The 13603-nt window shown below is 48.3% G+C and overlaps 2 protein-coding genes across 2 annotated transcripts in view; one reads left to right on the top strand and one right to left on the bottom strand.

Moving 5' to 3' along the window:
- Positions 1-8436, bottom strand: part of MAP3K11 (mitogen-activated protein kinase kinase kinase 11) — a 34022-nt gene extending 25586 nt beyond the window's left edge. The window contains 1 exon segment of the mRNA XM_087943686.1: positions 7250-8436. Coding sequence (XP_087799812.1) covers positions 7250-7970 — 721 coding nt within the window. The 5' untranslated portion in view covers positions 7971-8436.
- Positions 8437-11668: 3232 nt separating this feature from the next.
- Positions 11669-13603, top strand: part of PCNX3 (pecanex 3) — a 68160-nt gene continuing 66225 nt past the window's right edge. Inside the window, exon 1 of the mRNA XM_087943587.1 lies at positions 11669-12687. Within this exon, the coding sequence (XP_087799713.1) occupies positions 11923-12687 (765 nt within the window). The 5' untranslated portion in view covers positions 11669-11922. The remainder of the gene's footprint in view (positions 12688-13603) is intronic.

The raw sequence follows: 13603 nt of genomic DNA, 5'->3' as shown, positions 1-13603 counted from the left end.
AGGCCAAAAAAAATGGTGATTGTTTACAAACCGTGAGAACCGAAATTTATAGCAAGCCACCCAGTCTCTCTCTCTCTCTCTCTCTCTCCCCTCCGAAAATAGCAGCTTGCTACTTTGCTATAATTGCTATATTTCTCCATTTACCGTGATTCGTTTAGCAACTGTTTGAAGTTACTCAGGCACTGAAATGGTGACTTACAACTGGTCCTTAAACTTACGGCCGTTGCAGCATTTTCCCCCTTGGACATGTGACCAAAATTTGGGTGCTTTGTGAGCAGCATATAGTTATGGTGATGGTTGCGGCATCCTGTGATCACGACTTGCGACTTTCCAACAAGCACATTTAATGGGGGAAGCTGGATTTGCTTAACAGCTGAGGGATTCGCTTAACAACTGAGTGATTGGGTTAGCAAGTGAGTGATCCACTTAACAACCACAGGCAAAAAGTTATAATCTTGGGCGCGACTCTCAGAAGTGCCACCTTGTTTAGTTATGGGAGCTCTGGTACCGTCTGTGGTCGTAAGTCAAGGTGCTTCTTGACATGGGATATGCAGGTAGTCCTCGACTTACGACCACAGTTGAGCACAACATTTCCATTGCTAAGTGAGACGTTTATGAAGCGAGTTCTGCCCCCCCATTTTAAGGGCTTTCTTGCCAACCGTTGTTAAGTGAATCACTGCCGTTGTTAAGTTAGTTGCAAATATTGTTTCCCTGAATGCCACGTCCGTTGTAAATTGAGCCCAAAATTTCTGTGGCTAAGTGGAGCATTTGTTAAGTTTTGCCCCATTTTACAAACTTTCATGCTGCGGTTGTTAAGCGAATCATTGCAGTTGTTAAGATAGTAACATTGTCATTAAGTGAATCTGGCTTCCCTGTTGACTTGGCGGTAGGTTGCAAAAAGGGATCCCATGACTGCAAAAGTCATAAATGAGTCAGTTGTCAAGGGTTCGAATTTTGATCCCATGGCCATGAGGAAGCTACAACAGTTGTAGGTATGAAAAATAGTCCTAGCTCATTTATTTCAGTGCCATTGTAACTAAGTGAACAGGTCACTAAGTGAATTGTTTTAAGTCGAGGACTACCTGTAATAACACAAGAGCAAAGGACATGCACTCTGCACATGCTCAGAAAATGCCATATTTTATTATTGTTCACCTATCACGATCCAAAACTGTTAGAAGATTGAGGTTAAACCCCAGTTTATATTAGACGCTGTGTAGGAAAGTCTATGTTTTACTAGCTTGTTCCTAGAGGGATTTCACAATTACACAAGGATTAAAACGCTCCAGGTTCGAATCCTACGCTGAATCGAACCAGGGCTCCATCCTTCTATTTGTTGTGGCCTGCCAGCGGCCAGTGGAGCTGGCGGCAGACTCAGACAGTGAGGGGGCTGGGGAGGAACATGGGCCGGTTCTGGAGGCTGAGGAAAGGGTCGGACGAGGGCTCTGCGTCGGAGGCAGAGATGGGGCCAGGGCCGTCCAACAGTTATCAGCTGCCTTCGGAGTCGGAGATCAGTAAGGCAGAAGAACAGCTGGAGCCTGTTTCCCAATGTGTGCATGCACAGAGCTGCCAGGAGAAGGGAACAGTTAAGGAACAAGGGTCGACTCAGGAGTAAGGACACAGGTGGGCGGTGAGTGGCCCCTCCCATAGGGAATAAAGAGGAGCGAAAGGGGAGGGGTATTTGCAGGAGACAGTTAATTCAATTCATTAGAGTGAAGATCTGTTCCTGACTTCTTGCCAAGTAATTGCTGCTGCACATGGCGTTTGGAAGCTATCGGCCTGGCAATTCTCCAAGCCTGATAAAGGTCTGTGATTGTAAATCACCCTTGAAAGATTGTTTGCCAGGACTTGGCTGGAGGCGGATTCACATTAACCTAAATAAAAGGGGTTTGCTTCATAATCTTGGGAAGCCTAGATCAGAACACATATACAGGAAGGATGAAGATGGCGTAAACCGTCTTTTAAAAATCAGGTCCCCCAAGGTCCGAGAAGTTTGGATGCCTCAGAACGCCACAACACAACGACTGCTTAGTGCGTATCACCACATTTCCGTTTTACAGGCAGGGCAAGGACGGAAGGCAGAAAAGTGAAACCATTTTGGATTTTAGGAACAACAAGAAATCCTTAAAAGAGGAAGGCTGAAGAAGAGATGTCTCCTCTAAGAGATAAATCTCATTGTCTGCCTTTGTGGCTTCTGAGAAGACGCAATTATTCTCTCCTTGTTGCCCTGCAGCCTGAAAAGGATATGAAATTTAAAGATCAAACAAAATTTGGGGTTTTCCCCCAAGACGAGATAAAAAGCAGCAGGCCAAAACCTTTCCTGAATTGAATGCAAGTCCTGGAATCCACATAATTTTCTTGTCGGAAAGACTGGAGAAAAACAAATGCAAGAAAAGGTCGTAAAGTGAGACAAAAAACCAAGACACCTCACTTCAGAAAGGTTACACTTAACAACAGAAATGTTGGATTCAATTGATTCAAATCCCGGCCCTTGGTAACTGGCAGGTACCTGTAGTTCTCAACTTACAACAGCTCACTGAGTGAACGAAGTTACAACGGCACTGAAAAAAGCAACTGAGGACTGTTTTTCACACTTACAACCGTTTGCAAACATCCCCAGGATCACATGATCAAAATTCAGACACTTGGCAATTGATTCATATTTATGACGGTCGCTGGGTCATGTGATCCCCTTTTGCGACCTTCCGACAAACCAAGTCAAGGGGAAGCCGGATTCACTTAACGACGATGTTACTATCTTAACAACTGCAATGATTCGCTTAACAACCGCAGCATGAAAGGTTGCAAAATGGGGCAAAACTTAACAAATGCTCCACTTAGCCACAGAAATTTGGGGCTCGATTTACAACGGACGCGGCATTTAGGGAAACGATATTTGCAACCTTCCTAGCTGTCTTCGGACAATCAAAAGTTAATGGGAGAAGTCAGGTTTATTTAACGATGGTGTGACTCACTTAACAACTGCAGCACTTTGCTTAACAGCAGTGGCAAGAAAAGGTCATAAAATGAGGCACGACTCCCTCAACGACAACCTCGCTTAGCAATGGAAATTGGGCTCCCAATTGTGTAAGTCGAGGACTATCTATGGTCTGTTTTCCAAACTGGGAAATAGGCTGTTTTTCAAATGCAGGCAGTCCTCGACTTACGACCACAATTTGAGCCCAAATTTACGTTGCTAAGCGAGACAGTGGTTCAGTGAGTTTTGCCCCCATTTTACAACCTTTCTTGCCACAGTTGTTAAGTGAATCAGTGCATTTGTTAAGTCGGTTACACTGTTGTTAAGTGAATCGGGCTTCCCCATTGACTTCGCTCATCAGAAGGTCACAAAATGGGATCGCAGGGACACTGCAACCGTCATAAATATGAGTCAGTTGCCAAGCGTCCGAATTTTGATCACGTGACTATGGGGATGCTGGGACTGTTGTGTCTAAAAAAGAGTCATAAGTTACTTTTTTCAGTGCCACTGTAACTTCAAACAGTCACTAAACGAATGATTGTAAGTCGAGAACTACCATTAACCTGCATTTTTCCATATATTTATTTATTCCTTGTCTTGTGCAAAGTCAGTGAGAGTCCTGATGAGAAGGGAAAGTTGCAGTGGGTCCTTTCCATGTTTTTCTCATCATTTCCCCCTCCACCCTCTAGATCAGGGGTCGCCAACCTTGTGGACCTCAGGGACCACCAAACTCATAATTTTAAATCCCACGCACATGAGACCCTGGGAAAATCCCCAAAAAAGTCTGCAGGAAAATTCCCTGCCCCGTTTTCCTACCGATCAACCATTCTTTATTTGGGATCGCAGGAGACGGTCTCCAGCTCCATTCTCGGGGGAGGGAGAGAGAGAGAGACTTTTGGCTTCTTGCAAGGGAAGCAGCAGAAGCAGCAGAAGTCTTTCTTTCTCTCCCCCAAACTCCGCCAGAAATGAGTCTTTGTGTTCCCTCACAGCCTGGATTAATTGCTTTAGGCAGTGCTTTGAGGGTGGCATTTCTCTGCGGACCACCAAAATTTACTTGCGGACCATGAGTGGTCCCTGGCCCACTGGTTGGCAACCATTGCTCTAGAGATGCATTTATTCGGTTTTAAATCCGGGTTCAAATCCCCCTCTTGAGCCAGGATTGGTCACAATGAAGCAAAAGGAAAATCAATGCAATTTTAGGCAAATCATTTCATCGCAACTTAGCACCCCAAAACAAACGAGAGCACAATTTTGTTTGCCTCCCTCATCAAACCGACCTGCAGCTTCTAATATGTCTGGTTGGGGATGATGGGACCCGTAGTTCAGCACAGGGGAAGGGTCAATAGGTGGAAGGTCATGTTTCAGAATTAAACGGGTTAAAATAAACCCAGAGAACATTCACCTGGGACACCTCTTAGAATCATGGTGTTGTAGGCCTGGAAGGAACGCCAAAGATCATCTAGCCCACCCCTTTGCAGAGTACAAGAACAGCCGTTAAATTTATTCATGAGAGGTGGTGATTCAGCTTCTTCCTTAAAAACCCCCAAAACATATGTAGTTAAGACTATTTACAAGATACCTTCAGGATGTTTCCCCCTAATATATCTTACTATCTTATCCAACACTCTTAGGCAAATCCTACCCTGACAAGAGAGCGGGATTGGGCTAGATGACCTCTGATATCCTTTCCCAGCTCAGAAACGGGTTTTGCATGAAGAGATCCTCATTTTTATTGAGAAGGAAGCCCTTGACTTACAAACACAACCGAACCGCCACATTTCTGTTTGCTAAATAAGGCAGTTGTTAAGGGATGTTTTCCCTGTTTTACAACCTTGCTTGACACCGTTGCTAAGTGAATCACTGCCATTGTTAAGTAAAGGACACAGTTGTTTAAAATGAATTTGCTTGTCAGAAGGTCGCAAAAGGCCACCACACAACACGGTCGTAAGTGTGAAAAATAGTCATGTCGCTTTTTTCAGTTCCCCTGTAACTTCCGACTTAGGACCCCAATTGAGCCCTGTTGTGACGTGAGAAGATTGTTAAGCAAGTTAGCGATGTTCCTCGCCACTGTTGTTCAGTGAATCACTGCAGTCCTTAAATGAGGACCATGGTGGTTAAGTAGTTTCCCCATGGACTTGTCAGAAGGTCGCAAAAGTGGATCATGGGGACACTGCAACTGTCGTCATAAATGCGAGTCAGCTGTCAAGCCATCCGAATGTAAATCACATGAGGAATGCTACAACGGTCGTAAGTATGAAAAACGGTCCTAAGGCACCTTTTTTTCAGTGTCGTCGTAACTTTGCGCGGCCACTAACAAGAACTTTTGTAAGCCGATTATTACCGTACCTGTGTCTGCATTCCTACCATGCGAAATTTTAACACGGCGACGCATAAACTCTGCCCATGTGCAAAGTTATTATGATTTTTTCTTTTCCCAGTTATCCTACAGAGCCCCCCCTTGCCCACAAAGCGAGCCCCTTCTAACTCCTTTGCAAATCACTGGCCAAGAACCTCCCAGTTTGTCCTGCCGATTTCCAGCGGAAATCTGTCGGCTCTTGTTTTGCATGGAAAGAAAAACAGGCCACCTCGCCTTTTACGAGAGGAAACGCAAGGCGGCCATGGCCGTCACTTCCTCCTTGTGGCCACTCGGGTCAGGTTGAGTCATCAGCTGGTGGCAAACTTCAGGATCAGGATAGGGGATCATACTGGCCATACTGGGAGAGGGGGGAGAGCAAATAGGATGAGCTGGGCCTTTTCCTAATGTATGCCCGCCTCTGGTTTAGAAAATCCTGCCCCGTGCTCATCCCAGCTAAGCAGAACCTGTGAAGAAAGGAGAGCACTTTGCGTATGCTCAGAGGCACGCTTGTCTCAGACCCAGGAGAGCTGGGGGAGGCTTGTGTCTCTAGGAACTGAGGGCAAAGTGAGCCTGGATCTCGAACTGTGTTTTCTCAATCTCTGCCACTTTAAGATGGGCGGATTTCAATTCCCAGAATTCCTCAGCCCGCTATATTTACTGGGGAATTCTGGGAGCCGAAGTCCCCATCCCCCCATCTTAAAGCGGCAGAGGTTGAGAAGCATTGATCTAGATTCTAGAGCAGTGATTCTCAACCTTAGAGACTTTAAAAAATGAACTTCAACTCCCAGAATTCCCCAGTAAGTGTAGCTAGCTAGGGAATTCTGGGAGTTGAAGTCCCCCCATCTTAAATTGGCCGAGGTTGAGAAACACTAATCTCGAGCAGTGATTCTCAACCTTAGAGATTTTAAAATGGACTTCAACTCCCAGAATTCCCCAGTAAGCATAGCTGGCTAGGGAATTCTGGGAGTTGAAGTCCACACAACTTAACGGGGCCGAGTTTGAGAAGCAATAATCTAGAATTTGAGGGAATCGATTAATTTGTGCTGGATCCCACATCCCCACCACCACACACACAGGTTGTTAGCAAGATGGGGAGGAGGTGAGAGATTTTGAATGCTACCCCAACATTTCAAGGGACCCCTTCAAGGAACCCCAGGTAGATCGGAGAAATCTGGAAACTGGTTGGGAACAAAAAGAACGTGAACCTCCCAAATTAGAATTTATTTTATGGCCTCTTTTTCTGCACAATTTGTAAACAGGACTTTGATTGGACCAGTCGCTGTTTTGACATTTTGGAACGACCCACGGGTACCTTCTCTAGGCAGGTGGTTTTACCCCAAAAGAAAAACAAAAAATAAAATCCTAGGTAAATAAATACAAAAAATATAAATATAAATATAAATATAAATACAGGTAGTCCTTGACTTTAAACAGTTCATTAAGTGGCGGTTCGAAATTGCAACAGCACTGAAAAAAAGTGATTTATGAACGATTTTCGCACTTATGCCTGACCGTTCCCTATGGTCATATGATCAAATTTGCTTGGCAACTGGCATGTACTTATGACAGTTTCCGTGTTCTGGAATCATGTGATCACTTTTTGGGACCTTCTGACAGGCAAAATCAATGGGGGAGCCAATTTAACACCGGCAGCGATTCGCTTAATAACAGTAGCAAGGAAGACCATAAAACAGGGCAAAAATGCCTTAAACAAATGTCTCGCTTAGCAACAGAAGTTTCAGTCATAAGTCGAGGACTAAGTGTAAAAAAACTGGCAGGAACAATCCACGTGGTGTTAAAAGAGGAGCAAACAATTCAGAGCCAGCCTGAATTGGGAGCCAACGTCCTGCTATGCTGTGGCCCTTGTAGCCAGACCCGGGTTCAAATCTCAGCAAATCTCTCCCCGAAAGACTTACTGTTGTTGGATTTCAGGTCCCGGTGGATGACGGGCACGATGGCCCCACAGTGAAGGTACTCCATGCCCTGCGCGATCTGGACGGCCCAGTTGATGAGGATGTGTGGCGGGATGCGGCGTCCGGCCAGCATCCGGCTGAGCGGCCCTCCGGCCGCGTACTCCATCACCAAACACAGGTTGGGCCCCTGGAGGCAGACGGCCTTCAGGGCGATGATGTTGGCGTGCTTCAGCATGGCGAAGAGGCGGGCCTCCTGGCGAACGCGCTCGGCCGTGGTGCTGATGTCCTCGTCCGGGTCCTGGCGGGCCGCCTTGACGGCTACCAACTGCCCCCGCCAGCTGCCCCGGTACACCTTCCCAAAGCCGCCCACCCCAATCACCTCCTCCAGCGTCAGGTCCCGAAAGTCGGCCTCAGGGGGGTCCCCGCCTGGCGGTGCGTAGGCCCCCGTCTTGGGCGAGACGTAATTCGAAGGGAAGATGCCCACCCGGTCGTTCAGCTTCCCGGCCCACCAGCCTTCGTCGCCGGAGATGGCCGAGTCCCAGGACAGGACTTCCACCAAGTCCCCTTTCCGCAGGGTCAGCTCGTCCGTGCTGGCGGCCTCGTAGTCAAACAACGCCGTCCAGACCGGGTTGGCGTAAGTGGTGGGAGCCCCGACTCGGGGGCCGGCTGGACCCCAGCCGCCCACCAGAGGGGCTTTCCGGAACATGCTTTTCAGTGGCTCCATGGCGCCCTCCCGGCCTCATCGGGTCCAGGAGCATGGACCTTCCCTCGGCCAGCGGGAGGAAGGGAGACCACGGGGAGAGCTCGGAGCTAGCTCAAACCCCCTCCCATCACGAGGGGAAAAGCGGAGCCACGTCTGCAACCCCCAGCCGGGCTCTACATGCCCTCCGAGGCTTCCCTGCCGCCCGCGGGCGCCGCGATCTCTTCCTCCTCCGTCGGCGCGGGCGGAGGCCCCGGGAAAGATCTCGCCTTCTGTGCTCGGGTTGCTTCCTCGTCGAAGCGTCCCGGATCCGATCCAGCGGTGGGTTTCCCGGACCCCTCCCGAAGAGCCCCGCGGCTGGCAGCGGAGGCAACCCGGGCTCTGGCAAAGCGCGCCCCGACGGCTCGTTCTTTCCCGGCTTTCGCCCCGGGGTCGGTGCGGCGGAGCGGTCCCTTTTTTCCCCGCAGAGCGCCGGACGGAGCGAGGCGGGCAAGGCAGGGCGAGGGCGGGTCTCCCCCTGGCCGGGACTGCCCCGCTTTGGAGGCGGGTCTCCCCGGCTGCCTGGCGCTCGGAAGACAAGGCGAGGCTGGCCGTGAGCTGGAACCGAGCCCAGCGCCGCCTTCGCCCGCTTTGCCAACCCGGAGGTGGGGGATGGGGGAGCGAGGCCGCGTCGCTCCGAGCTTGGCCACGCCGATTCCCACGAAGTTGGGGGTGATGGGAGCTGGAGTGCCTCGCCCTGGGGGGATCCTTTGGAAGGATGGAGGCATCTGGAATGCCTGGTGCCCAGGGAGACTTTTCACTTTATTTATTTTTATTTTATTTATTTTTCTTTGCGGGATTTGCTGCTTGCACCGGATAAGGAAACCCGCGTCTTTTGGAACGTCTGAATGGGGCTTGGCTCTTTGTTTCCAGCCGGTCTGAATTAACTCCAGATGTTGTGAATGCTGGAAGTTGTTAAAAAAAGATGTTGGACAGCCACATGTCTGAAATCATATAGGGTCTCCTGATTGAGCAAGGGGTTGGACTAGAAGACCTCCCAAGGCCCCTTCCAACTCTTATTCTGATTGATTGAAATATAACTCCTTTTTTTTTCCAGAAGGGTTTTTAGCTGATGGCAATAGCAATAGCACTTAAGACTTATATAGCGCTTTACAGTGCTTTTACAGCCCTCTCTAAGCAGTTTACAGAGTCAGCTATGGCCCCCAACAATCCCCTCATTTTACCGACCTTGGAAGGACAGAAGGCTGAGTTGACCTTGAGCCAGTCAGGATCGAACTGCTGGCGGAGTTAGCCTAAAATATTGCATTATAACCACTGGGGAGGGCAGGAAGGAAGGAAGGAGGGAAGGAAGGAAGGAAGATAGCACAGCACAGCTTCACAGTGCTTTCCAGCCCTCTCTAAGCGGTTTACAGAGTCAGCCTATTGCCCCCCCAAAAAAAAAACCATCGGTCCTTATTTTACTGACCTCGGAAGGATGGAAGGCTGAGTCAACTTTGACCCTGATGAGATTCGAACTGCCAAATTCCAGGCAGCCAGCAGTCAGCAGAAGTACTGCACTCTGTGTAGTATCAATTGTATCAATATGGATAGTCCTAGATTTAATTTACACAAGGCCTCTAAAATCTGGGATCCGTGATTCTTGGGGGTAGGGAAATTTGGATGTGTGTGTGTGTGTGTTTGTGGTTGCTTCGGCGCTGCCCCATGGCCACAGCCCTTGCCCAGAGGTTTAGTAGACTGATGCCTAGCCCAGGTCCTTCCATCAGCTACCACCGGTCAATAGTGGTCAAGCTGTTAGGGAATCAGAAGTCTCCCACTGGTATTTTGCCCGTCATCATTCTGCTTTGGTGTTTCGCTTATGGAAATAGCTCCGAAATGAGGATGCAACAGTTATGACAGGTTACTTAGTAAGTATTTAAAAATAGCTACGGTAAATAAAAATTATTGGGGATGCAAAATTTGAGACAACCAATAGATGGTGGCAAAGTTTCTTTTCTGCATCTCTGCTACCATCTAGTGGTCATCTTGGAGACCTTCAGGCCGTCCTGGGGCTTTATATCGAAATTTTGCAATTAATTTTAATATATAGTGTCAGCAAGAACCAAGCTACGGCTCGTGACTTGCAAAGCCAGGAATTGAAACTCGTTTCTCATTGGGGGAGAAGATCGCCATTCAATGAGAACGGACCCATAGCAAGTAGGATAATGCTTAAATGCCCGCCCTTTTGTAGTAAAGTTACCAGAACAATTGACGTCAAAAATTTACGCATGCGCACTGTCATCAGGGTCTCCCTTGGAGGATCAAGTCCGCCTGTCTTCCCTCGGCCGAGCTGATTCGCATGCGCATTTTGTTCCGTGGCAGTCTTTTGCGCACGCGCACCACCGTTTCCTTTAAACGGTGGATAAGGAAGCGTGAAGTCTGTTAGGACAGACAGTAGGAAGGGTTATCACCTAGAGATAGTAAATTAGAGGTGGTCATTTCATTATCTGGGTGGAATGTTTCTGGGTTGCTTTAACGACTTTGAAATATTTGTTTTTCTCACTGGTAGGAAAGTGGAAACTGATATTTTACCATCCTTGCCCAATAGTATCGTTTAAGTGCAGCCTGTTCACGATTGCATTGAATTGGACTGAATTGTAGGAGTACAATTTACGCCAACCTGGTAATGCTGGCTGGATTATATTTGTAGGAAGAACATCCATAATCCTGCAATGTATTTTAGTATTGTCAGTACACACATTTATACTTCAATTGATAATGTTTACCTGCTTATTCTCTCTCAATATGCATGGCATATGGTTTATATCCTTTCACATAGTCTTTGCATATTTTGTGCTATTTATCAACACATACCTTTGCTTTCATAAATTCTATCTGTGCATACTTTTATATTTTTACATATAAAGTATAAGATTTTACTCTTATCTAGTGAAATACACACCCACATATGTAAAATGCATAAGATGGATATAGTGCACACAGTTTTGCTTTCTTGTGCACTATTTATCTACTCATATTTTTCTCAACTTTATTATGGTCATTAAACAGCACAAATATAATACACACATTTTCTTCCATACAGTTTATCTTCTTTATCCTTTATGTAGTATCCTTGTGCACATCCATACACATATATACCTTTGCTATATATGTTTAACTTGCTTATTTTCATTTAGAGGATTATTTTTGTCCTATTTTTTAATATTAACCAGCATGTAAATATAAACACCCATCTGTTTGCTTTCTTACTATTAATATAGACGTGTGTATGTGTGTAAACATACAGTATACACATATATATTCAAACACACACGCACACACATATACACATATATGAACCTGCAAACGGGTTCAAAATAATATATGAAAGATGGGAAAATAGATATTTCATATATAATTTTGAACCTGTTTACTGTCTAAAAACTACACATCAGACGTTTTCAATAGAAAATAATTTAAAAACACAAAAATGAAATACAAAACACATCTGAATTTCATCTGCTCCGATTTAGGGAAAAGTGGTTTTTTGCTTCATTTCTGCCTCCAGCATATTGCAAATTGCTCAATAGGAGAATGTTAATTGACGGGAGCCAATTAAAACCTGAACTCGGATTCACGTCGCCCCGTCTCTCTTTCTCTTTCTCCCCCTCTGCTCTTTTCATAGCTCTTAGGCGGCCAGGCGGCCGAGTCCCTCCCTCTTCCTTCCGCCTTCCGCCTTGACTTCCGGTCTCGGAAAGCGGACGTGAGGGGACCCCGCATGCGCAGTGCCGCCGCTTCTCCTTGCAGCTGCTCGGGCGCTTCTTCCGGCCTCCCCCCCAATCCCCGATGAGGTGCGAGCGCCGAGAGTTCTCCCCGCAGCCGCCCTCCACACTCGGCTCCTTAAGGCCAAGCGGGGCTGACCCTTGACCCCGGAAGTGAACGAGACCCCGGAATTGTTTGACTCAGGGGAGGGGGCGGCTCGGGGGCCGTTAAAGGATTCATGGTGCCCCCCGGTTTCCCCAGGGGACCCCCGGGAATTGGAAGCGGAGCCTCCTCCCTGCGCCCCCCCCGGCCTTATAGCACCCCCCGCAACCCTGGCAGAGGCTCTCATGGCCCAGGCGTGGAGGGGCCTCCCCTTGTAGGCAGTGTTGGGGGCCACTGGTCACCCCTGCTGCCCCGGACCCCCTTTTGCGGGGCGGCCTCCCCTCCCAGAACCCCCTGCGTGGCTACCCTGCCTGGGTCCTCCTCGGGACGCCCCCATGGCGTGAGGGGCGGGCCTGAAGAAGAGGAGCAGCGGCACCCGGAAGAGGGTGCCCCAAATTGTGGGGGGGCAGCTTCCCCTCCGCCTGCCAGCCCTGCAGGGTCGTCCGGGGCCCCTGGAGAGCCCTTGGCAGCCCAGGAAGGGCTGGTGGGCCTCCCCACTTCCCGGGACCCCGGAGGGGCAGAGGCGGCGGGTTCTGGATTCCCCAGCCCTTCCAGATCATGGGACTCAAGCTGCCTTAATGAAGGCCCCTGGGAGCGCCAGCTGGCCAGTGGTGTTCCCTCGGGAGGAGGAGGAGGAGGAAGAAGAGGGCGAAGAAGAAGAGGAGGAGGAGGAGGCCCCGCCGTGGATATGGGGTCGCAGGTGCTCCAGATCTTACGCCAGGGCGTCTGGGCTTCGCTGACCGGCGGCTGGTTCTTCGACCCGCATCAGAGCACTTTCTCCAACTGTTTCCATCTCTACACTTGGATTTTCCTGCTCATCCTCCCTTTCCTGCTCTACATGGTGAGTAGAGGGAGGGGGGGCTGGAAGGGGGGGGTCATAACCCCTAAAATCTGGGGCCTGAGCTTCTGTCAATCATTTCCTCATTCATCGGTTAATTCCTGGGCAGGTACAGGCAGTCCTCAGCTTACGACTTAAATTTCAGCCCCAAGTTACCTGTCGCTAAGCGAGATGTTGGCTAAGTGAGTTTGGCCTCACTTGCAGCACTTTCTAGCCACGGCCGTTAAGTGGGTGAACTTCTGTAGCTGATTTCCTATTTCGTCAGTTAATTTCTGGACAGGTAGTCCTCGGCTTACGACCTAAATTCAGCCCCAAATTATCTGTCGCTAAGCAAGACCTTGGTTAAATGAGTTTGACCTCACTTGCGGAACCTTTCTCTCCGCGGTCGTTAAGTGGATTGCTGCAGTGATTTCACTGAACTTACTTGAGTAAGTGAACGTTCGTTCTCGCCACGGTCGTTAAGTGGATCGCTGCAGGGTTTCACTGAACTTAAGTGAGTAAAACATGACGAAGTCAGTGCGGAAGCCAGATTCACTTAAAGTCAGCAACCCAGTTGTGAAGCGGATCTGGCTTCACTTGTCAGAAGGTCGCAAAAGTTTAGTTTAGTTTACTTTATTGTCGTAGCACTTCATACAACGAAATCAAACACCCTCTTCAGTGCACATCATGACCATGAAAATAGACCCAAACACACATCCTTCACCCTCCACACATTGAACTGAAAACCCCCTGACACCACACCAACCCTGCACTATACAGCAGAATTCAAAAGAGCTACTGTCCTGGGATAGAAGCTGTTTTTCAGCCTATTTGTCCTTGTTTTTAATATTCTGTACCGTCTGCCAGGTGGTAATAGTTCAAAAAAAGGGTTCCCAGGATGGGATAAATCTTTGAGAATGTTTTGAACTTTCTTAAGGCA

This window comes from Notechis scutatus, chromosome 14 (genome assembly GCF_049901735.1).
Source record: "Notechis scutatus isolate UNSWTSFEM ecotype Mainland chromosome 14, rNotScu1.2, whole genome shotgun sequence".
Taxonomy (NCBI): Eukaryota; Metazoa; Chordata; class Lepidosauria; order Squamata; family Elapidae; genus Notechis; species Notechis scutatus.
This window is presented reverse-complemented; position numbering and strand designations above follow the sequence as displayed.